Here is a 25,099-nt window from a genome sequence, read left to right on the forward strand (position 1 = left end):
CGCAATTTGACCGACGTTTGCATACAATCAAAGACATTTGAACAAGTGTTTCCTTCCCCACAGCCCTGACCTTGGGGCTGTGTATTTTATCTCTCCCCAGCACCATGGCAAGGAGCCAGTGCAATGCTTGGGAACACAATTCTGCTGCACAGCCTGCAGCCAAGCCACTGCCAAACCCCAGTGGGTTCAAGAGGTGGTCGCAGCACTGCAGGCACTCTGTGCAATGTCTGCCTGTCCAGGGTCATCCTCTGAATGGGGAAATGGAGCAAAGAAAGGTGGCAATGGCTGGGCATGGGCTGCTCAATGCCCCAAATCTTTCTTACCCCCATTTAGGTTTGTTCCAGGCAAAGGAGCTGAAAACACAAATGTGCAAGCAGCAAAGGGCCCCCACATTAAAAAATAAAAATAAAAAAAATTCAGCTCTTTTTGCCAGCAGGAATATCTGGCCATAAACTATTGGAAAATTAAAGTGGTTTCTTTTTTCCATAGACTGCAGCCACATGCATGGATGACTGATGACCATGATAGTGAGTGAGTCAGGCTTTCCCCTGCTCGAGGACTTGCTGGACGTGGGATAAGCACTGAGCAGGGTTTGAGGGGGAACAGAGTGAGGCCTTGGGGGAAAGCTGCTTTTCCCCTTGCTGCCCTGGAGCAGTGGTTGCTCTGGTCCTCACAGGTGCTGGGGAGAAGCCAGAGTAAATGCAAGGTGAAGTGTTGGCTTTGCTTATCTCCATCCCATGGCTGGGCTTGCAGGAAGATGTTTCTGCCTATGGTGGTGTTAAGGGCTGGCAAATTGCTGAGCAAAACTCTATTCCCAATCCAGCTTTGCCTGTCTGCTCCTTGTAAGGTAAATAACTCCCAATGATGGTATTCCGCAAGGAGATAGTATAGGGGATGGTATATTTTAAGTAGTTCTATATAAACAGTATACAGATAATACAAAAAAGAAGATGGCTCACCTTTATGATGACAAGGCTCACAGGGAACTCCACGTGGGAGGGATCTCCAAGAAGAGATCCTTCCCTGGTGGTGGTCAGCCCTTAAATGGGGTTTGGGAGAGGTGGAGCCAGGCTCCACCCCTTCCACTCACACAGGTATATCACCTTCACCTGTGGCCCCATGGCTGACTCGGTGCTCACCTCAGGTGACCAATCAGTGGTTCAGGCCGTGATTCAGCAGTTCCCATACACTCCTCTGCAAGCCCATCAAGATATGGAACTCCATTTGTAGAGTGCTAGATATGAAGAGGTTGGCATGAAAATGTGGTCTTCTGTCTCCTCACTGTAAAAAAAGGAGGTGATGGGCTGAGATGGGAAGCAGGGTGGGGTTTGCTTGTGTAGGGCTGCATAGAGTGAAGGTCCCTTTTCTTGTTCACTTTGTGTCATTTGAGAATCCATGCATCCCTGGCTCAGATTTTCTGTATGAGCTCTAAATTGGTCATGTTTACAGTGTGGGTTTGATTATATGGATCATCAACCATGAAAGCAAGAAAAAGTGCATAAAGAAGAAGTAGTTATCACAACCTGATTGAAATGGTCTGTTTCATCTTCAGCCCTGGGGTACGAGGATTTGACTTAAAGATGATGTTGGGTTTTGATGCCCTGCATTTTTAAAGCATGTTATTTCTGATGGAGCTGTGCTGGAAGTAATATGAGCATCTTTTCTCTTATTTACAGCACTGTGTGCTGTGATGTGTGGGTGTGTTTGTATTAACAAACTCAGCTCACACAGGGTGAATATAACTGGAATACCATGACCATCAAAACCAAGCTCATAACCCAGCTCCTCCACCATGTTTGTTGGTATTTGCTCTTGAATTTAATTTGTTTGACAAGTTTCTGATGTCACACTAATTTTTGTAGCAGGATAAGCTACAGAAAGTAGTGACCCATTGAGGGGCATTCAAGCAAAAAACCTATAAATCTCCCAAATATCTGATATAAAAGCAAAGAGAATGTTGAGGATACAGCTAAGTCAAATGCATTCTATATTAATGCCTTGGGGTTTTTTTTTGTCAGTTTTGCTTCAAGTCTGAAGATCACTCTTGGTTATTTAAGACATCTGCAACACATTACAATATCCTGCAGCGTGAAACTGGCTGAGAAGCTCAGGCTCCACTAACAACTCTGGTTCTATCTCAATTTAAAGGGTTGTGCCCTCTGCTCTTTATAGAAAGAGAGATGTTCTCAAAAGCCTTTGTGCACGATCTAAAGCTGAGCAGAGTGCCCTGGAAATGTGGGAAAATTGCACTGAAGGTAATTGCACTTTGCAATTATTTTAACATCAAGGCTAAAAGGGAATAACGGTGAGGTCTAGATGGGCAGTGATGGCACCAGTGCCAGCAAATTTACTGCGGGAAAAATTTGATTTTTTTCTGATATGGAATGGGGTGCAGAGGGAGAGGCAATGTCCCTCACTCTTTTCTTACCTTTCCCTTATGGAAATCAGAAACCCAGTTACAGACTTCTGCACATGATGGCTCTTCAGCGTGTTCAGTGCAGGAGAGCCAGGGGAAACCCATCAGCATATGGTTAGCAGCAACAGGAAGAATTCCCCTGGAATTAAAAGCTCTGATTCATTTGTGGGACTCGGCAAAGGCCCGGCAGCATGTGCAGCTCTCTCTGCAGCGTGGAGAGACAAAGGAGCCTTTCTCATCCCCTCTACCTAAATGATACCATGTGGGGGCAGTGAATGGGGAATCTGTGATTCCACAGTCCTGAAGTGCTGCAGCACCGTTCTGGGTGTAGGAGGCTGGATGAACACATTTGTGTTATTGCAAAAGCTGGATGAGGTTTGCATTAAAAAAAAAAAAGTAATAAATTCTATATTTTTATTTCCCCCTGCTTATCCTCTTGGTCCCATGCAGTATGGGCAAGGTAACTCTTGTCAGTATTTTTATCTTTCTGTGTTTTGCATTGCTTCAACCCAAAATCTTGATGCTGGTTCAGTTCCCATAACAATAAGTTGACCTTTCCTAACAGCTGCACCGGTGTCTGCAAACTCTCCCAAGCACTGCAGGGTGGATTTTGTCAGCTCAGAGATGGATCTTGCCGAGCTCCAAAATGTCAGGTGCTGTGCAAAGGCTTCGGTGCACAAGTTGGGACTGGAGCAGGTGATTAAGGAAAGGAATCCAGAGTAGAAGACTTTTCACAATGTTCTCCCAGCAAATGTCCCATCTCCTCTTTCCCAGCTGTTTCTCCCCAACTTCTTCTCTCCTAGAGAAAACCCCACCAGCAGATGATAAACCCAAGCTGTCTCTGCTGTGTACCCACCTTTGGCTCTCCCACTGATGCTCATTAATGGGCACAGTTGAAGCCCGTGGTTGTGCTGCTCTCCCCTTGCATCTTAGTGTTCTCCCTTCATGGTGGACAACAAAATGTTGTGAGATCCTGGTAACAGCTAGCAGAGCTCCCTTCTGGTGTTGGTGAAATCTCCTGGAGAAGGCTCTAATATCTGTCTGGTGGGTTGGGGCTCATCATTTTGTCTTGTTTGGGATTCAGCCACCCCATATCTGAGCCAAGTCCGTGGTCTCATACTCAATGCATTGCTCCCCTCCAAAAAATGTCACATGGGAAGCAAGTCTAAGAGGTGCTCATGTGCAATCCGTGCCATAAAATGAGTTTGGGCCAAGCAGATTTTTTCTGGTCCTGCCTCTTACACCCAGAGAATCTCAAATTGTGGAATATTGACTGGAAAAAATACGACAAGAGAGGATGGATGATGGAAGAAGGCATTTACTGAGCTTTTCTCAGTAGAGCTGTCAGTCATGGGTTATCTTGTGAACAGTGCCATGTGCTGCTTGATAAATTGAAAGAGTGTTTGCAGTCCTGTGGGTGTGTGGGGCTTTGTGGCACGTTCCAGGAGGTGTCCCCTCACACCTCACCCCTGGCAGAAGAGCCTTGCCCACAGCTGATGTCACATGGATGAGTCCACTACCACGAGACTGAGTTGTTCCCATCCCACACACCCCACCTGCAGCCTCTCCAGATAAAGCCAAGTGTCCCTGAGGGGAAATGATGGATGGAGAACCAGGTAGCTCATTAAACTATAGCAGTGTGTTTTATTGATGTTTTCTGATGGTAATTGACATTGGAGTTCGTCTCATTTAGCTTTTAATCAGAACATAATTTACCATGTAGGAAGGAAGCTTATTGATTGCCCTCGTGGAGTGGCTTGGTGTACCTGGAGCACGTGTTGGGATTTTTTATGGCTGCTCACAGGTTCTGTCCTGGGTGCCTTGGGCACATGGATGGATGTTTTAATATCGGGTTGAATCTCACTCCCACAGATGTGAATATTAAGTGAGTAAACGGTCTGCTGGCAGCAGGGGTTTGCAGAAATGGATGGTTTAATAAGGAGGATTTGCTGACGTTCTCAGAGTGTTGACAGCATGCTGCTAAGGAATTTGCTACAGGCACACTGGACTCACAGGAAAACCCCACTCAGTATTCACCCAAAAAGGTGCTCTAGAAGATTGCATGATTCCATTGCAGGGACAGTTCCCCAGTGTCTGAGGAATATGGGGAGATGGGGATGGAAGGGCAGAGGAGTGAGCCATGCAGAAAAATCTCTTCAATAGAATCATAGAATGCCTTGAGTTACCCCAAGGATCACCAAGCTCCAACCTCCCTGCCCATCAACATCCAGATCTGATACTAGACCAGGTTGCCCACAGCTCCATCCAAGCTGACCTTGAAAACCTTCAGGGATGAAGCATCCACAGCCTCTCTGGGCAGCCTGTGCCAGCACTTCACCGCTCTTTGTTCTGCTTGTGCCCCAGATTTCACCTTCTTTGCTGGATTGTGGATTTGGGGTGGGTAAAAAGCCATGGGACTGGTGTGCTGATGGAGCAAGAGCACCCAGTGGGTATTCATGTCCTTCCCCAGGGCACGTGCACGTGACAGCTCCTCACAGGGGTGACACCGCTGCTCCGTCTCTGCCGGGTGGAAGGGAATGAAGAAATGCAAGTAGCCAAGGTCTTGAAGACTGAGAGGCTGCCAGAGGGACGTTCAGTGATTGCTCTTGAATAGCAGGGACTGTGATTTCTGGTCAAAGTCCAGCAAGTTGCTACCTGACACTCTGGGTTATTTGGTACCAGTGCAGTGGGGACTTGATCTCCCCTTTCCATGCCCTCATTCAAGGGGGTTGGAACCTGATATTTAAGATCCTTTCTGACCCAAAACATTCTACGTTAATGTTTCAGTGGTTTATGACATGGAACCAAATCCTGAGCTTGGTGCTCAGTGCAGGTCCCTGGCTGTTCCCCACCCTGTTTTGATGGCTGCTCATTTATCCTCCACAGCAGGAGCTGGGCTGGGTGCCCTCCAGTAGATCTTGCTCAAGATTGTTATATTCCTCTCTGCAATTTCCCTTTATTTCACATGCTCCCCTCAGGGCCATCCTTCACCTTGAATTTTATTACCTTCTTTAATTGCTTCTCCAAAGTCCATGTGTAATATTACTCTCGAATTCTTTTAAATAACTTCCTGAGTCAACGCAATCCCATTCATCTTGTACTTCTGGTCCTTTTGATAAGCCCTATTGTGCCTTGCTTTTCATTTCAGTATGTCAACACCCAATCCATCGTGTTGTACTTCGGCCTTTTGTCAAGGCGAGTGTTGAACACTTCTTATGGCAGCATTAAGGTTGCAAAATTGGCTTCTACTTCTTTTCTTTGTTTCTTCAAATTTGTTCTCTCAGTGCTCTGCTACTGCTGCAGCATCACCAGGTCCTAATTTGGGCCAAGATTTAATTGAGATGGTCTTTAACACCCGGTGATAACCACGGGTGAGCGCCCAGTGCTGCCTTGGGATTTGCTCTTCCTCCACTAGAGTAAACCAGAAGGAAGGGAGTTGTCCTCATCCAAAGTCCTTTTTCCAAACGGCATCTGGAGCTCTGCTTGCCGTTTTTCCATTGCATTTCTGTGCTACTCCTATTTATGTGCATCTCTATTTCTACGCAACATTCAAAGCGCCCTCAGTAGAATTTCCTACAAACCCCTTCCTAATATCTAAGACAGCTGTATACAGAAACATCCCTATGTTAGATGACTAGAAATAAGATGTAGCATCTTGCTGGATGCTCTACTGAGTTCCTGGGAAGTCAGCAATGTTCACTGTAAAATACAAAAAGGGGTTGGCTCCCAGAAAGGGAACCAGTGGTGTACGGTGCTTTGATAGGGTCTCTCTGGCTGTTCCCAAGTCCATGGCCCAAATCCTGCACCCCACAGAGCTGGCTCCACCACCAAGTGCTCTTTTGCAGTGGGAAACTTGGAGCTGATTTATTTTTCTTGACTTTTTGATGACCTCTGGAGGCTTCTGCTGCTCTGTGGATGATGGGAGGGGATGTAAGAGGAGTTTGGATGGACATGGCTGCTGGAGCCATGTTAAGAGGGGCTAGCAATCCCAAACCTGAATTTCCCATGTACAAAACAAAAAAACAAACAAAAAAAAAACCATTTTTCCTGCATGAAGGCAAATCTTCTCATACAGAAGACCTTCATTTTCTTCTATCTGGTCCTATCTTGTCCATTTCATAGTGCAAATTAATTCAGGGGTGCATCCTTCCCCTACAGAAGCCATAGGATGATGCTGGTCTCAGCCCCAGAGATGTGTGCCTATGGGAGGTTGGGCAAGACAAGGGTACTTGTCTGGCTGCTGAAGAAAACTCCCACTGGGCTTCAAAAGGCAAATCTGGCGCTGCTCTGCCCGCAGATGTCTGCAAGCAACAATAGACTGCGATTCAGCCCTGTGCTATGACACAGAGGAGAAAAAGAAAACCAGAAACCCATTAGATGACTTCAGTTCCGCATGACTACATCAAAAGGGAAGGCATCTTAAGCTTGGCAGTGCTGGTTTCATCAAAGCAGGATAATGTGGTGTGGGGAAAGCCCTTTGGGGAGCCACATCCTTTGGGGCAGGGTCATTCATAGGTGTCACGGGAAGGGATGTAGGTGAGAAGTCCAGGAGCCAGGTCAAGGCCACTTTGTGTGCCAGGATCCTGCTGCAGCCATCCAAATGTCAAAAAAGAAGAATAAGTCACCACTGAATGCATCACAGTTCTGGCTTCATTCCTCCAAATGTTGCTGAGGCACTTAGGGAGGGACCCAAGTGCTGAAACCTTTCCCTTCCCTACTGCACATATTTCCTTGTGGATCTCTATAAACAGTGGCTGAATCACTTTTGCTTCATGGGTGTTTTGCAAAGAAAAGCCTTCCTTCCTTGGCTCAGTATTTTACGTTTCGTGTTTGCAGGTAAATGAGGTGGGAGCAGGTTTGTTTTGTTGCCATTTCTTTCCAATCCCAGCGTGGTTTGCTGGGGTTTGCTCTTCTTGGCTGCCTGCTAATTTGTAATAACTGCTCTGATGTGTGCCAAAAACCATTTAGGATGATCCATCTCTCGCTATTTTATGTCTTTGTGCTACTGAGTAATGGCTCTGTTTACCGTTGTGAGAATGATTTTTTCTCTTGACTGCTTTCTTTCTCCATAATAATCCAAACTATTTGGATTATTAGGAATAACCTGAAGGAAAGGAAGGAGAATCCTAGCTAATCAGCCAAGGCAAATAAATCTGTCGGCTCCTCCCTTGTTTAGGGGTATGAAATAGGTCATGTTGTAAGGGTTGACTTCCACTGAACCATATGGAAAGAAAACATCTTGTTTGGGGGCCTATGCACCAAATATTTGATGGGCAGGGAGTGGTGCTCCCAGGATGAGCAAGGCCTCCCTGGGCAGTGGTTACAGTGGGTTGTACACAGGCAGAGCTTAATTAAGCTCAAATCCTGGTTTGTAGGGCTTGTCACACATTAAGATCTGCAGTGCAGCACCTTTTCTTGCCCGGAGATTGATTGGGAGTGACAGCAACATGGGACTGTGTAATAATGCCAGTGAAAACCTGTCGTGGGACATGGCTAATTGTTCTAATTTGGGCCGGCACCCTGCTGTGCTGCAGCAGGAGGGCTTTGTCACAGCTCTCCAGTCATTACCACTGACCCATTTAACACAGGGCTGCCCCCCAGGCTCTGCTGCTGGGGGAGGAGTGGATGATGGGGGTTCTTAATGAAAATAAAAGTATCTGCTATCGTGTCTTTATTGCAAGACACTACAAGGAGTGAGGTGGGCAGATATGTGACATTTGCTGAAACACTGACAGCTTCAGCCTCGTTCATCCTTTCCCATCCAAACCCATGACACTGCTCTCCCTCCCAGCTCAAACCCACACCTGGTTATTACCCAACCCTGTCTCTCTTCTCATGGAGCCATTTTTGGAACCACCCTCACCCCAATGGGCTGATGGCAATGTGTTCCCATCACAGTGATGCCAGCAGGATTGGGTCCCTCTGCCCATGATCCCAAACCCACTCTGGCCCTGCCACCCAGCATGGATTTGATCATCCTGATGGGTCCCTTCCAGCTTGGGTTATTCTATGCAGGGAACTGGCCACTGTTGAGCCCCGGCAAGAACAAATCTCAGCTCACTGATGTTTTCTCTCCCATGGTGTCACCCCTTTGCTTCCCATCACAATCCCAGGAGGGCAGCATGGCCGTGGCTGCCCCAGCTGCATTTGGTTAAGGGATTGCAGCCTCATGAATCTCCTCCTCCAAGGGCTGGAGGAGGGGAGAGGGGCCCTGTGCAGGGCTGAACCTCTGCTCTCCCCTTGTCCCACGCTCAGCATCATATCTCCCACATATGCTGTGCCTTTCAGTTCTTGCAGGCAGAGATTTTTTGTGCCTTCCGACCACAAAAACCCAGAGACTTGTGTTGGACTGAGCAGGGAAGGAGTGGGGGATTGCTGTGTGTGCAGGAAGCCCCTCTGTCCACCACTCCCCATTCAAAGGGAAGTGAGGTTGAGCTTCCTGCACACACATCAGTTTCCAAACAAACTTTTGGGCTCAGTCCCACCAGGGCGTGTGCCAACTTTGATTATTTCCTGATAGACCTGCATAATAAACTGGGAAAAAACACTTTGTTTAAACTGCAGTGTGAACGTCCAGCTCTGTTTTTGGCACGACTTCAATTGTGTCACTGCTTTGGCAAGCAGGTTGTGGGAAGCCCGAGGTGGGAAGCGCAGGGTGGCTTTTGTACTTGGGTTTTAAAGCCCAGCCCCATAGTAATGCTGTTCCATGCACTGCTGAGAGTGTTGGGTCCTGGTGGCTTTGGCAGGTCCAACCAAGTAAGCAGCCCCTGGGTTGGGCTGTGTGTTCTTCCCAGTGCTAAACACTGACGTCTAACTAAATCAAAATCTATGGGATAAAACCCTTTGTTTAAAGTTAAGTGTGATGTTAAATGTGGTGATGAAAAATAGGGACCTATGGTGATATTTCTGCTCCTGCAGATGTGCCCCCTGTTTGTTTTTTGTTTGGGGTTTGCTTTTTTTTTTTTTTTTGCTTGAGAAGAACCTGATGGAATTGTTTCCCTGCACACCCAGATGTGATTAGTCAAAATCCACATTGCTCCTTGGTTAGTTTAACATTTATAATGTCTTTATAGAGCCTGTCGTGCTTCACTGACTGCGAGGTGAGGTGGGAGAACACACTGCATAAATCACACTGCAAAGCACTCAGCTCCCAGCCCAGCTGAGGGAGGGCACAGGAGGGCAGCAATAATTGGGGATTCTGATGGGCAAGATGTGGCATCTCCAGCAGCACCCTTGTCACAGGGCAAGACCTTGAGCAATCAGCATGAATAAAGAGCAGTGGTGAGCTGAGAACGAATTCCTAAGACCAAATTCAGAGATACTAAACTTTTTTGAGTCAATCCATTCTCATTTTCGTGCTATCCATTTGCGCAGAAATTTTAACTGTAATTGAAAAGACTCCATCAAAATCACTGCTTTCCTTAGAGCTCTTTTTCCTAGCAAATAGCTAGTTGGGGAGTTTCTGATGAGCACTCTTCCTGAGATCTCCATCAGCTCACCAAACCTCTTTGGGTTCTTTTGTAAAATGGTTTCAATGGCAATGGACACATGATGGGCACTTCCTTTTGTATGAGTCTTTGACAGGTGAGGTATTGGCACAGGCTGCCCAGGGAGGTGGTGGAATCATCATCTCTGGGTGTTTTCAAGAAAAGTAAGGATGTGATACTGAGGGACATGGTCTAAAGAGGTCACAGACGTGAATTGAAGGTCAGACTGGGTGCTTTTGGTCTTTCCAACCTTGATGTTCCTATGACTGCGATTCCCAGCAAGGCAGCTGCTGCTTGCAGCCTTCACCTGTGTTTGGAGATGGATTTGCAGAAGAATCCCATCCATGAACAACAACATGTTGTTGGTACAACATTCAGTCCTTGCAGCATCCCAGCAATCAGTGTTTGGGATTCTTTTGTCCTCCTTCCTTACAATTTTAGCATAGTCCCTCATGACATGCCAGCTCCCAGAAGGGCTAGAGCACCCCATGGGAAGGATGGTCATGGTGCAGCCACCTCATCTGTCATCTTCCTGTTGTCTTTGCAGGAGGGGGACAACATTGGGGCCATGGAGAAGCTCTGCCGGCAGCTCACCTACCACCTCAGCCCCCACTCACAGTGGAGACGTCAAGGCATCATGAAGAGGAAGCCACAGTCCTGGTGAGTTGGCTCTCAAAACCACCCATAGATCTCCATCCCATTGCTGCTTCCATGTGTCATCGGGTCACCAATTTCCTGCATGCTCAACCAGAGGCATTTTCCCATTTTCTACTTTCCGTTCCCCATTGCATCTTTGATGCACTGGAAATCAGCCCAGTAGTGTCCAGCCATGAGAATAAATGGAGAATAGATGTCCCAGTGCCTTCAGCAAATTATCTTGGCCAATGATGTCCTGGAGCATGGATCCTAAAACCTCTGAAAGAAGTTGATGGGAATGGAAAAGTCACTTTGCTTTCAGTGAGGTTATGCATTACATATGTAATTTTTGAAGGAAGTGAGAGAAGTGAGAAATGCAAAAGAAACTGCAATCTGGCAGGGTTAGGATTTGTATCCAGGTGTTTGCTTATGATCCCGAGAGAGTTTTTGTTCTTGGTGTAGCAGATGCTATCTGTAGCCGTAGCAAGAGACTAATCCCATGAAAAAGCTCAGTCTGAAAAGAGAAGAGGGGAGGAAAGCAGACTCAGGGAATAAAGGGCAAACAGGATTAGGACCACACCTCCCAGAGACCTGACTCGGTGTCCCTTGCTCCCTGCTGTCTTTGCAAGTGCCCTGTGTGGCCCCCATGGGCATCCTGTCACCAGCCTTGGCTTGACTCAGCTTTGCTGTCAGATGTTTAAGTGACTTTCCAATACTATGTTTACTCACTCTTTCTTTTGCATGTGTCCACTGGCCATCCACAACCCAACAACACTCCCCTTCTGCTCTGCAATGTAATTAGCAGCTGGCTCTAATGCCCACACTGCTTCTCCAAATCCAATTGTCAGCAGCTGTGATGCTCTGTGCTGCATTTCTCCCAGCCCTAAGCTGAAGCCACCTCCGTTGTGTGGTTCCTGCCCACATCTCTCCATTTCAGTCCCAAAGCCCTTTTATTGTTTCATTACTCTTTCTTGTTGGGCTGAATTCCAGTTTAAACAGAGCATTCTTTCATCTCTGCCCAATGAGTAGTGCCAGTCAATGCTAGAACACATTCCAGCTTCGTTACGCCTTGTGCTATAATGTCATTCAGTGGAAAAATGACATTGCTCCTGGTTCACTCCAGGAATACTCTTGCTAGTACTGATCTGTGCTGTTATCACAACAGCTGCTGGGTTTGGCTAAGGGACTGCCCCACGCCCCTGGGAATACCCCACTGGTGCAGAATAATATTGCTATCCTCCAGCACCCACCTTGCACATTTTGGCTCATGGTTTGCCACTTGGGCAGTGATGATTTCCTTCAGTTCTGCAAGTTTTGTGACTCAGTATCCATCATTTTTCTCTTGGGACAAGTTAGGAAATTCTACTTGGATGGGACGTAAATCTCTGAGATGGGGGATGTCTGTAATCGTAAAGGTGTCTGAACTGGCTGACATTTCTGTCCCTGTGTGGGTGTTGGTGTGAATGGAGTGGATGCAGCAAGCAGGCATTTCATAGCTGTTGCCATACTCCTCACTGAATTACAGAATCATTAGGTCTGGAAGAGACCTCTAAGATCCCCAACCCAGCCCACTACACCCACTGTAGCTAAATGCTAGAAATCCTGTCATGGCTTGAAGCAGAGATCAATCACCTAGTGGGAAGACAAGGCCAACCCAGGGGAGCCCAGGTGCATGCAGTGTACCTGAATGACCAGAAGGTGTGGAGTGAGGATCCACCCCCTTCCCAGACCTCATTTAAGGGCTGGTAGTGGAGGCAAGGGTATCTTGCTGGGGATACCTATGTATCTGAGGTCTTCCAAGGGTAAGCAGTTTTTCTTTGTTTCTGTATCCACACTTGCTGCAGCCTAGGACTTGGTTACCCTGCTATCATTGCTGTGCTTCTTATTGTATTATGGCAATTATAGGCACAGTTTAAGGCCCTTTTTGTAGGATGTTACTGCCTGTGTGCTGGGAGTATAAATCCCTGGAATAAGAAATACCTTCTGGTGGTAGCTGGAAATGTGCCTTGCTCCCTTTTCATTACCACTGAAGCCATAATTTGGAAGTATTTTGCCCCTGTGTGGGGCAGAGGTCCCAGCTCCCATCTGTAGCACCCACACACTCAGCCTGTCCCAGCCAGCTCTCCTCAAACCAAGTGACCTCTGCAGCCATGCCACCCCTCTGTGCTTTGTTTCCCAGGGTATTACAGGAGATGTGGGAACATACCAGCAAGATGCATTTCACTGAGGAGGAATGCTTCCCATTGAGCTTCAGTGTCAAAGATGCTTGGGAATTTTTCTTTAGGGTCAGAGAATTCCTCTTTTTCATTGTAACAACAGTCAGTTTCTTCCCTTGGAGAATTCAGCACCATTTCAGTGCCAGGTGACTCTTCTCATTGAAATGGCTGGGAAGCATCCTACATATTTTACCACCAGAATATTTTAACTGAACCTTTGCAGGAAGGACTGTGTTTTATCTTTTTTTTTTTATTTCCAGGCAGTGCTCAAGCAATATTTCCAACCAGTTGAGTCAGGACACATTATCTTTAGAGAAGAGCTTCTACATGTGCACTTTGAGGATGAATCATAGAATTGAGTAGGGAGAGACCCCTGAAGGCCACCTGATCCCACTCTCTGCAATGTACAGGAGCACCCAAAGCTCTACCAGGTGCTCAGAGCCCCTCCAGCCTGACCTTGGCTGTCTCCAGGGGTGGGGATCCACCACCACCACTCTGGGCAGCCTGAGCAGAGCCTCAGTACCCTGATAGTAAAGGACTTTTTCTTGTATCTAACCTAAATTTCCCCTCTTCTAGTTTGAAACCATTTCCTTTTGGCCTATCATCAGTTCATGAAGGTTAGAAAAGACCACTAAGATCATCCAGTCCAACCATCAGCCCATCCCCGCCGTGTCTGATCTCCTAACAGACCCTTCTTTTATATTTCTCTTCAGCCTGCCCAAAGGAAGGGGAGAGGAAGTGAAAGGAGGTCTGCTGATTTTTGCCTTTGTTAGAAGTGTATTTTGACTCAGTGGTGTACCTCATGGAGGTTAAACAGCTTTAAATGATTGGTAGGAGACAATGAGCGAAGAGCATTCAGCTCGGCTTCCTCTGTTTGCCCACCTCCTCTTCACCTGGTGCCCATAACTCCTTTCCAACCTTAATGATTCCATAACTCTATTCTGTTGACGTGGTGGGATGGTTGGACTGGATGATCTTAGAGGTCTTTTCACATCCCACTCCTGATTTCATTGAGAGCACAAAACTTCTCTGTTCTGGAGGAATGCTGGCTGCCAATTGCTCATCCTTGCTGCAGTGTCTGCTTGTGTTTCTGTACAAAGCTCTAGTGAAGCAAAAGAAGACTTTTTTTGGGGGGGAGGGAGTTTTGACAATGGGGAAGCCTGGTGCATGAATATTGTGCCCTTCCCTTTGTAAACAGAGAGTGACTGAATGTTTGTGGATGGAAATCCTTGGCAGTGCTGGGAGTCCGTAGGCAAGTGATGGCAGAAGTCAAAGCTCCTGCAACAAATAATCCCTTCAGAGCCCCCAGCCCACACCCAATGGTGGGAGGAGGTGATGTGAGGACTGTGTGGTCCAACACATGGAACAAGCCCATGTTGGGAGGCTGTCCTTTGCCATGCTGCTGGGCTGTGTTGCAGATTGCTTTGCAGTCAGTGCAGGTGATTTCCAAGGCTGCCTGCAGGCAGGAGCAATTTGTTTCCAGGCAGATGCTGAGTGCTGGCTGCTGTGCATGGTGTTGTAATAGGAGATAGGGCAGAGTGGAGCTTGTCCTTATGTGCCTCCTGGAACATCAGAAATGCTGCATTTATTTACTGTCTTTTCTGTTAATTGCCCTAAAAGTGAAGGAGAGTCCATCTCTGATCTCATCATACTGTATTTTTGGCTGTACCAAGAGCCTTGGAAATCAGGATTTAGTCTCTGTTGCTGTGCTTCAGCTCTCAAACCCATTCCTGGCCAAGATAGAGCAGCCAAGAAATACCAAATGGGAACCAGAAGGGTTTCACATCATATCATGGTGTCCCCTGGGTGGTGCAGAAGGGGTAATCAAGGAACAGCAGGATGGATTCATTGGATGGGAATAGCTGGTGTGAAGTGGATGGGAGTGATGGTTTTGAGAGAGTGGGAGACAAGGGGAGGTCGTGCAGGGTCCCACTGGGTGCTTGGTCTGCCCAAGTGTCTCCATGCTGAGCATCGATGCACTCAGCATCCCACATAACGCGTCACCGTGGCTCACTCAGCATTTCTCCTAGAGCTCTTTTCTCAGGCAAAGCTCTCTGCTCAAGGCACTCTGCACTATTCATGACCTCTCCCACTGCTCCTTGCCCTGGCTGTAAGAGCAGCAGCATCAAGGAATGGTGATAAGCTCTGATTCCTCCAGAGGAAGCAGCAGTGGAGCTGTGTGGCTCAGCCAGCACTGTGCCTGCCCTGTAGGGAAGGAGGAGGAAAGCCAGCTGGCATTTGCAGGATTATTTTTTAAGCTTTCCCACCTCTGTGACCTTTCTGCTCTTCATGGCATTTTGAAGTTATTCTGCTGGAAAATGGCACTGGGTATGTTCTTCTAGACCTTTCAGGTGTTTGATGGGCAGTGCCTGCAGCAGGCAGCAGACTGGGAACACTTGAAGGTCTTTTTAATGATCTCTTTGAAACAAAGAATGTTTTCATAATTATAAAAGAAGGCAAAATTCACCTGTTTTACAAGTTTTACCTGCAGCTCTTGATTTTGCAAGTTGTAAATAGACCAGATCAACCTGCCTGCCTCCCTCCCCTTTTGTGGTACATTGCAGAAGGACACTGGACCAAACCAGAGGGGTCAGGTTGTGCTGTTTGCAGCTTGCTCACATCAAAGCTTTGATGCAACTAGAAACAAACAGAAGGAAGTTCTGGAGGTGTTAAGGACCATGGGGATGTGGTCAGTGGGCACGCTGGTGTGGGGTTGAGCTTGGGGATCTGAGAGGTCTTTTCCAGTCTGAATGATTTTATTAATGATCTTATGATTCTTGGGGTATCGGCACACTGCAAGATGATCCCAGTGGAGAGGATCAGCAGGTGGCAAATCCCCCATTCTTTTATTTGTGAGTTATCTGACCACCAGATAGAAAATTGTAGGGTGGAAATGAATTACTTCTGCAGCAGCATCTGGTGGGAGGGATGGCTCCAGGTCACTGCCCTCTGTTTTCCTATCCAGCACTGCTCATCCTGGGGCCCATTTTGTGCAACAGAGATGGAGGTAGCACTTTAATTTCCCAGATGCTCATGGGTTTATATCATCTGGCAGAGGCCAGCTGCTCCATCAAGCTGTTTGTTGCAGGCCAGCAGGTTGCTCATGGGCTGGTGTGGCTCTGAAGGGTGTGGTGTTGCCTTTAATATTGCACAGGAGCAGTTTGCTGGGATGAGATCCAGTGTGGGTGAGGGATGCTGTGCCTCTGTACGTGCCAGATCTGTTCATTGGAATTGGGTTGGAGTGTCTAAAGAAAGGTTCCTCCCAGCTTCTATGTTGCTGGTGATCGTAGTGTGAGTGTGCAGGGGCTTCACACCTTCAAGATATTTGGATAGATGTGATTGAACAGGCCAAAAATCCCAACACTGCATATCAAAAAATGCTTTTTGGAAGCTGATGAATTTCTGCTTGCAGAGCTTTCCTGGTTGTGGGCAAGGAGCAGGGTGCTATCAGAAAGTACCATGGCTGCCCTGTGAATCTTTCAAGACTTCAGAACATGAGTATGCCAGTGGTCATTAGGAGATGAGCCTGGATGTGAATTTGCAAACTTAAAGCCAAGTTGGGCTTTAACCTATGAACCTATGGGGGAAGAACAATGGTTATGCAGCACTCAGGCAGAGCAGCTGGGGAGAAGAAAGAGGCCGTGTGCCATGTGAGGTCAGTCCAGCATCCATCCAAGCCAGAAACATTTGCTCTAAGCTGGGTACTAATTTGGATTGGTGTCATTTGGCATAGAAATAGGTGATTTGCCTCAGCCACTGCTATGGGCAGCACCCCTTTGCTTGTGGACAGCAAGTGGCTCTTTGGAGAGCTTTCTCCTGCCTGAAATAGCTCCTGGTAGGGACATTTTGCAAGAAGGTGACAGCCAGCTCTGATTTTTGGCTGGGATTTGGGTTCATGTGTCCTATAGGGCAGCCAGAACCCTGCCCTGCAGCGGAGCTCAATGCATCTCCCAGCGTTGGAGTCCTTCCCCATGCAGCATTCAGGATTTCTCATTTGTGGAGCACGGTGCATGCAAACGCGTGGTCGTTATTCTATGCATGGCAATGAGGATTTCCATTGATTCCAATTTCAGCCTTGTGCTCCCCTCACCCACGCAGCCCTGCAGCAGCACATCACAGCTCACCGGGGCTGCTCCCTCTGCCACACAGACCTAATTTTTAAGCCTGTTGGAGCTAAACAGTAAATTATGCATGCATAATGAAACGCCATCCGGGTGCGTGCAAGATGTAGTGTTGGAAGGGGCTTTGTGTTTTCCATTCAGTCACTGTAAATTGAGCCCTCTCCCCGTGTTGCCCTCTGCAAGCCTACTGGGATGCTCCAGGATTTAAAACAATTAACCTAAACGGTGGAGCACCATTTATTTTTCTTTTTTTCCACCATCTAATACTGACTTTTTATTTTTTTTTATTTTTTGACAAATGCTTGAATTGCCTCTGCTCTTCCCAGCTTGAACAAATGAACTGACAGCCAGAAGTGGAAGAAAATCTCTGAAAGGAGAAGAAATCTTTCCTGGCAGTGAAGGTGGAAGGAGGTGATTTACAGCACCAGGGCTTTCCTCCCCTTGGAGGGAACATCTGTAGGTGATAATTGGCTTGAAGGGATCTGGAGCTGTGCTCAGGTTCCTTTTTCCTCCTTGTGGGGGGTGAGGAGGACCAGCAGCTCCACTGATGTTCCTCACTCTCTGAATGCATTTCCTGGTTCCGTGCCTGATTAGAGAAGGCTTTAACTATTAAAAGTGTGATTATTTTTTTTCTATTTAGTAATTACTCCTCCACTTCCTCTGGGTCTGGAGGGAGTGGAAATTAGATTTGCTTTTGGTACACTGTCTGAATCTACCCTTGAAACTCAGGAAAGCAACTAGAAGGAATTGTTATTAAATGAGGAACCGGCTGGTGGGATAATTAGCTCCCCCCACATACATCCTCCCCTCCTTGGAAGCCCTCCAAGCACCCTGTGATGGGTTGCCTTGTCCCAAGCAGCTGCTGCCCTATTCCTTTCTGTTGCAAGAAGTGCCTGATACAGCTGGCTCTTGGGCAGCCCCTGGCTATGTTCCCCAATTAAGAGGATCAAGCTTTACGGTGGAGCTTTGATAGAGCATTGGGTTGGTATTTTAAAGCCCTTTCACACTGTGCATGTTTAGTAAATGAAGGTGCTGAGTGAGCTCATGCATCACATGAGCTCTGGGCTTGGGGCTGTGCTCCTGCTCTGCTTTTTCAGTTTGTTGCTGCCCAATTTGTATGAGAATAATGCTTTTTAAACAGGGATGCAAATGCTGGGAGTGATGAAAGTGTTGTGATGAGGTCCCAGCTCACCCCACAGTGACCCATACACACACGGGACTTGTTCCCTTCAAGTCAAATGCTTTGTAATTAAGCACGACGTGTTCCCGTGTCTGAATGAGGCAAAAAGTGGGAAAAAATGGGGGGGGAAAAAAACCCATTATGTCATGCACTCATCTAGGTTGTCCACACATCTTGTGGGTTGTCCGCACTGTCCTAGCAGTGCTCAGCCCTGTGTAGATTGGGTTTCTGCATCCCAAAAGGGGACTGCCAGCACCTCAGTGCCAAACTGTGTTGTTCAGCCTTTGAATATGGTGCCAACTCATCACTGAGCAGCCCAATTTCATCAGCTTTTTGGTCATTTTGGGGGCACTGGGTGTTAAAATGCAGCTTATCAACATGAAAGCTGGAAAGTAGAACGTCTATGTCATGTGAACACATATTATGTATGTTACCTTGGGAAGATTTGTGCTGATCTCTCCAGCCTTGCTCCAAAATCTGGCTCAGAGCACATACATGTGAAATGTCCTCAACAGGTACAGAAAAGAGGGGGAGAAAAAAATGGGGGAAACATTTGCAGTTGGGAACTGCCCTCTCCCATTCAGCTTCCCAAAAGCTTTCAGAGTTTTGATAGAGCTGATAGGAGGGTCTGCCTCCTGTCAGAAAAGCAAAGATGTTGAACAGCCAGCGAGGGAAAATTAGGGAAAGTTTTTTGTGGTTTTCCTGCTTGTCCAGCACAATGTGCAGCCCAGGAGGGGCTGTGGGAGCTTTGCTGCACGGAACAGCGTATCGTGTTTCCTCTGCTGTGCCCAGCTGAAAGGAATTCTTGGCAGCCCATGTCCCTGCTGATATTAGCTCTATTTTCATCTTCTTAAGGGAGATGAAGGCTGAAATCCCCACCGTTAGTGGGGCAGTGATCTGCCAAAAGAAATGAAGTGCTGCTGGAAGAGCGTGTTTTCTTTGGGCTTGGTTAAACATGCTCCTCATTGCCTGTTTCCTTCCATTTGGCTTTTTGTCCCCAGAAATGGCAATGGCTGCTCCTTGGGCTCATGGAAAGACTCTGTCTAAAGGAGGATAAGCAAGGGCAAAGACTGGGTGAAGAGCATTTACCTTGGCTTCCTCTATTTGCCTACCTCCTCTTTGCTAGGCTGCAAGTCACTCTTGTCAGAATGCTTCTTGTCATAGAGGTCCTGGTGTCCACAGCTCCTTTCCAACCTTAAAGATTCCATGGTTGTGATGGAGATGGGTGGATGATTGGACTAGATGATCTTGGAGGTCTTTTCCAACCTTAGTAGTTGAAATGGTTTGAATTGGAAGGGACTCTTAGGGGGTAGATCCCACTCCCTGCAACACACAGGGACACCCACAGCTCCGTCAGTGCTCAGAGTCCCTCCAGCATGACTGTGGGTGTCTGCAGGGACAGGTCATCAACTCTCTGGGTGACCTCCAGTGCTTCACTACCCTTGTTTTAAAAAGCAAACATCAACTCCCCCAAGGAGCAGAGCCCTGGGAGCCGAGCTCAGGGCTGCTGTGTGTGCTCTAGCTCTCATCAGCACAGTAGAGGTGATGGGGCACCCCTGCCTGCTTAAACTCTTCCAAATGTGATCTGTGCTCCAATAAAATAAACAGTTTAGGGGAAGTGAAACCCCAGGCATACACTTTAGCAGCTGACCACTCCCTAATTGCAGGAAGAGCAGTTGGGAGAGTGGATTTATTTGATTCTTGAGCTGGCTTCTGGTGAGAAAACTGGGCAGGAAGAGCTGAGCTGAAGCTTCTCTCCCTCCTCAGCTCCAAATATAAACCCTGTTTGCCTTCCCCTTGCACTGGTGGAATGTAACCCATGTCAAGGAGCAAGAAGGACAAATAGGCTCCGCAAAAAGGGGAACATCCAACCTCCAGTGAAATCCTGTTAAGTTTTGTACATGTTATTATCCTGTGAGCTTTTGCTGAATCTTTCCCAGGCAGGAAAGGATGATGATAATTAGCACCAGCCCCTTCCATCTGCATGTGGACCATCCACTTCTGCTTTCCCATCCATCCATCCCTGCCTTTCTCCCACCCTCTCTACTCCTTCCCTCTTCCTTTCAAATCATTGTTTTGGAACTGTTTTAAAAACATAGGCAGCAGATAGTGTTCATTTATGACCAAATTACTGATGATTTCTCTTCCTGTGGCCTCTTTCCTTTGGACTCTGAGGACTAAAACCCAATGCAAAGGTCTTTTTTCCGGTCACATCAGCCTCTCTTCTCTGTTCTGGGGAACTACTCATGTAAATCCAATCAGGACATGGAATTCTTTTTATTATTTTTTTAATACATTCAATTGTAAAATTCCCTTTCCAAGAGCTTTTTCAGCTTTATTTTTAAAATTATTATTATTCCTCCGTGCTAGAATTTAAAAGAAAATATTCCTATTGTTTTCTTTAATGCAAAATTGAACAAATTCGTATTCTGGTCAAATTCTCTTCCAGGAGGTCATTTACAGAAGCAACAAACCCAACATGTTGTTTTCTTTTAAATTCTTGATTGGTTTTCTATTGGCACCGGTGCAAATTGCCTTTCCTGCAAATGCCTGTTATTAATGGGGCGTCAGCTGCAGTTTCTTATTACGCTGGAGTAGAGTTTGTTGGAAGTAATCCAGCACTTTTTCTCTATAGGAAAATGCAGGTTTGTTGAGTGCAAGAAGTAGCACAGAAGGAAGGTTATAAATATATTTCATTTTGTGGAGAATGAGGGAAGAGGAAAAGGAGTACTCCAACAGTGAAATATTTACATTTTTCTGCGAGGAGTTAAATAGGGCTATAATTACAGCAAAGTGTTTTGATGGATGCCAAATGCTTATTTTTAGGATTTTGTTTGGCAGGAAATTAAAAACAAGTTGGGAGAAATCCTTCTTTGTGTAACACATAAATGGTGGTTTTGCATAGAGGACGATTGCTTTCCACTCAGATCCAACCTCAGCTCTGGACCATGACGAGGAGCTGGCTGTGCGATGTGCAAATGAGAGCTGTTCTTCTGCTTCATTATCCCTGCTGGAGATGTTTGTCACGTTGCTTCTTCGGCTAACAGCACTTCGTTTTCTGAGGATCTCATTGCTTTTAGAGGTTTAATTGGGTTCTTTTGCTAAATATCAGGGTGATGTGGTGCCATGGGCACAGCAGTGATCTCAGTGCAGGGAAGAGTGGTTTTCTGAAGGTGTGGCCATGAGAAGCAGTGGGTGCTCTTTTCATAGCATCATGGCACCATTAAGGTTGGAAAAGACCTCAAAGACCACCAAGTCCAACCATCCAATTTCGATCCATCCCAAGCTTTTGCTTGGTCTAGCTCACCCACCTGCACCAGAGATTACTGCTCTGTACCCCTAGTAGTGCCTGAAGGTCACCAAAGATCCCCCCAAACACAATGGCTTCCCCAGCAGCCAGAGTGTGAGCTCTGGGAGTTTGACTCAGGTTTTCCTTAGGTTCCTGGGTGATGGAGCCATGATTTCTGCTTGGCTGATGTTGAAGAGTCAGGTTTATGTAGTTTAGACTGAAAAATAAAAGCATGGTGTGTTTCTTCCCCTTTTAAGTTCAAGTAACTCGTTCCGTGTGCCTGGTTCCCCTCTATATGCCAATATTTTTATTCTCAGCTTCCAAAACCAACACAGCCTTCATGCTTCCAGCAGCCCGTGTGCCCATGAATGATGGGGCATGAGCTGGTCCCTGCTCACAGAGTCCTCTGACCTTCATTCCCCCATCCTTTCCCTCCTGCTCTACACTAGTACACAGCTGAGATTCTGTTGGCCTTAGAAAGGGACCAAATATCAAATAGCCAAAATGTTCAACATGAAGAACATATTGCTTTTATTTCCTTTCCTAAAAATATGCTCTGGGGTGGAATTAGAGGCATGTGGGGAGATGTTAGCCCCAAACTACGACTTGTTGCTTCTTTTGTTCTCCTCATCTGAATGCTGTCCTTTCCTAAGGAGACACTGCACTCAAAATATCAGGTTCTTCCTCCATATACACACGTTATTTTGAATATTAGGATGCTTAGGTGTGTTTAGAGCCAGCTGTAAATGTGATGTGTGGCTTGTAGGTGCAATGGGCTGGGTGACACTGCTCTCTAGTGGATGGCTCTCCATCGAGTGATGCAGGAGTTGATGGAGAGACGGTCAGTGCTCATCCATGGATAAAAATGACTTTTTCTCATGTTTTCTCATGATTTCTATCATGAGCTCTTAGAATGTAATATGTCCACGGAGATGTTACATAGGCATGAGGCAATATCCACCTTCCGTAAGGAAATGTAAGCCAGAGGTGCTTGACTTATCTCACCATGATGGGAAGGATTTATTGGTCAAGGTCCTTCTGGTGATCCTTATGGATCCCTTCCAACTCAAAATATTCTACGATGCCAACAGCTCATGCAGTAACACCCCATGGTTGAAGCTGAGACCCTTGACAGCACTTTTAGGTGCAAGGGATGCCCTTGGATGCCTAGAAATGACTCTTCCCATCAACTATCCCATGCACTTTAGTGAGTTTTGAGTCTGCAATAGGAGATGAACAGGCCTGCATAGCTTGGTGAGGAGCCAAAGAAAATTCAGTGGGATTTGGAAAGGAAAACAGAGCTATTCCTGGAGCAGCCCTGCTCTCAGGCACGCAGGGGAGGTGTGCTGCATGCAGAGCTGGGCATCTTGCTGCAAGAGGAAATCTGGGAGAAAATTGTAGAATACCCTCCAGCTGTGTTCTTAAAGAGATGCTTAAAGAAAACTACTGAGCCAGAGCAGAGAAATAACCTGATGTTCAGTCTTCAGTGCTGCCACTGCAATAGATCTTAGTGCTGTCATGTGATGACTTTCCTACAGATAGTTCCTAGCAGCCAGAACTGCTTCATAAATGGAAAATGATTTTGATGTCATGTGTCAGGAGTAAAATGAAGAGTAAAGCCCACAGCTGAAGAGCTGCAGGCTGGGTGTTGTGCCCTACCTCTCCCCACATCTCACAGTGCTCAGCTGAGGTCTGATCTGTAATTTCATAAACAGGGAAGGATGCTGACAATAGGGATGTTGGCACACTACGGTGTGAGAACTGCAAACCTCAGCAAAACATTCACTGAGCAAGAAGAAGCCAAACAAACTAATCCCCACTGGTACTTGCCCTCTTAGCAGTAAAGACTTAGGAACTTCTTAAGTGTTTATTGGTAAGCTTTAAAGGAGTTCTAATTACATATTTTTATATTTATATATTTTTAAATCCTCCTTACCCCAGATTTCTCCAAGGACAGGAGTGAAATCTTTCCAGGCAATTCATTTGCAAAGGCTGTGAAAGCCAGACATCACACTGCACTTTTCATAATCCCAATAAGCAAGGCACGAACCCAATCATCACAGCAAAAAGTTGAAGAGTGCTGACAGAGGATGCTTCTTTTTTTTCGTCCTGTCTCCAACCTCATATTCTCTATTTATTTTACTTATAGTATACCTCAATCACTTTCTTCTTTGTTTAGCTTAGATGAGGCACGTTTTTTCTTCGTTCTGTCCTGTCTGAAGAACGTAACCCTTTGATCAACATCATTACCTGCAGAGCACACTCGTTTGCTGCATGTGTTTGTATTCCTTCCCTTTGCTTCCAAAATATCTTTCCAAATTCCAGAATATTCAGGCTGGATATCAGGGACAATTTCTTCTCCAAAGAGTGATGCTGCAGTGGCACAGTTGCCCAGGGAGGTGAGGAGTCCCCATCCCTGGAGGTGTTAAGAACTGTGGCAGTGTGGCACTGAGGGCTGTGGTTGGGGGCATGGTGGGGTGAGACTTAATCCATAGTGGTCTTTCCAACCTCACTGATTCTATGATCTAATCCAGCGTTTAACTCCTGTCAGTTAAAGCAAGAGCAGGAACTTTGATGTTCTGAACTTACCTTGGATACCACCAGTACAAGTGGATACATCAGATAAGCCTTACTTTTTGAGGCTTGATTTCTTTTCACAAAAAAAGAGTTTGTAGAGCCATAGAGCATCCCAAGTTAGATAGGACCCCTAAGGACCATCAAGTCCAACTCTTGACATTGTGAATGCACAAGGCTGGTGTTTTTTCCATGCAAACAAACTTTGAATATTCACATGGAAAACTCAACACTTCTTATTCTGTAAAACCTGAAAAATCCCTCTAGGGGGACATAGGTTCCCAGTGTGACCACAGGTATTTGTGTAGTGAGGTATTATGCTGTTGTAGCTTTGGGTGTTCTGACAACTTGATCTTAGAATTACGAGAAAAAGTTGGAAAATTTAAGTGCCCAAAACGTGAAGCATTTTTTCAAGGCTGATGTCATCTTATGGTCAGTCATTTTTGCTGGCATTTATGTTGAAAATTTTCTCACTTGTGACATCACCTCCGTGTCTTACTGCAGTTCTTCACTCTGGGGCTGCCTCTTCTTATTTCTTGATTCCTTTGCCCTCCAAGGAAGTGGCTCAGTTCTCCAGTTACACTTTTACTGCAAGATGCACTGGCATTGTACACCCCTGGTTGTACTGTGCTTTAGTGAAATGTCATGAATTTAAATGATGAGGAAAGCCCTTTCTTCTAATTCTCTTTGATCTGAACATCAACATTCTTGCCCATGGGAACATTTGTTGAGCTGATTCAGTGCTGCATGCAAACCAGCTTTCAGATAAAGCTTTTTTGGTAGGAACCAGCATCCTGCTTTGTGTAGGGCAACATATCCTGCCAAAGCACTATCAAGGCTTCAGGGCATGGCTTTATGCCCAACCCTATCAGCATAGGGGTCAAAACCCCATATACAGTTTCTAACTGGGAAGAAAGCTGTGTCTTTCCCTATGGAATATCCCCGTAAAGCAAGAGGATGAAACTATGTGGGTGTAAGTGATCCTCCACTGTAACTCTCAGGGATTTGAGTAACACTAAGATCTTCCTATAGAGATTTGGGGTCATTCTGTGGCAAACTTTATGGCAGGGATGAAAGTTTTTACAGCTGTTTGTTACCATCATACCCCGCTCATTGCTGTGAGACAGTTCACAGCATCCAGAGCTATTTTTATTTGTCGTGTCTGTGATTGGTTTGCTCA

At 46.4% G+C, this 25,099-nt stretch overlaps 2 protein-coding genes and 1 long non-coding RNA gene across 3 annotated transcripts in view; 2 read left to right on the top strand and 1 right to left on the bottom strand.

The window, feature by feature from the left end:
- The window catches only part of LOC136045758 (uncharacterized), a 152,821-nt gene that overhangs the window by 111,483 nt on the left and 16,239 nt on the right, over nucleotides 1-25,099 (bottom strand). The window lies entirely within an intron of this gene.
- The window catches only part of TPST1 (tyrosylprotein sulfotransferase 1), a 150,107-nt gene that overhangs the window by 108,531 nt on the left and 16,477 nt on the right, over nucleotides 1-25,099 (top strand). The gene's annotated exons all lie outside the window — the stretch shown is intronic.
- LRRC75A (leucine rich repeat containing 75A) overlaps nucleotides 1-25,099 on the top strand; it is a 47,537-nt gene that overhangs the window by 16,983 nt on the left and 5,455 nt on the right. Inside the window, exon 3 of the mRNA XM_065731850.1 lies at nucleotides 10,451-10,563. Within this exon, the coding sequence (XP_065587922.1) occupies nucleotides 10,451-10,563 (113 nt within the window). The remainder of the gene's footprint in view (nucleotides 1-10,450; nucleotides 10,564-25,099) is intronic.

This window comes from Cyrtonyx montezumae, unplaced genomic scaffold, assembly GCF_038088225.1.
Source record: "Cyrtonyx montezumae isolate F1298 unplaced genomic scaffold, pur_monq_1.0 scaffold_15, whole genome shotgun sequence".
Taxonomy (NCBI): Eukaryota; Metazoa; Chordata; class Aves; order Galliformes; family Odontophoridae; genus Cyrtonyx; species Cyrtonyx montezumae.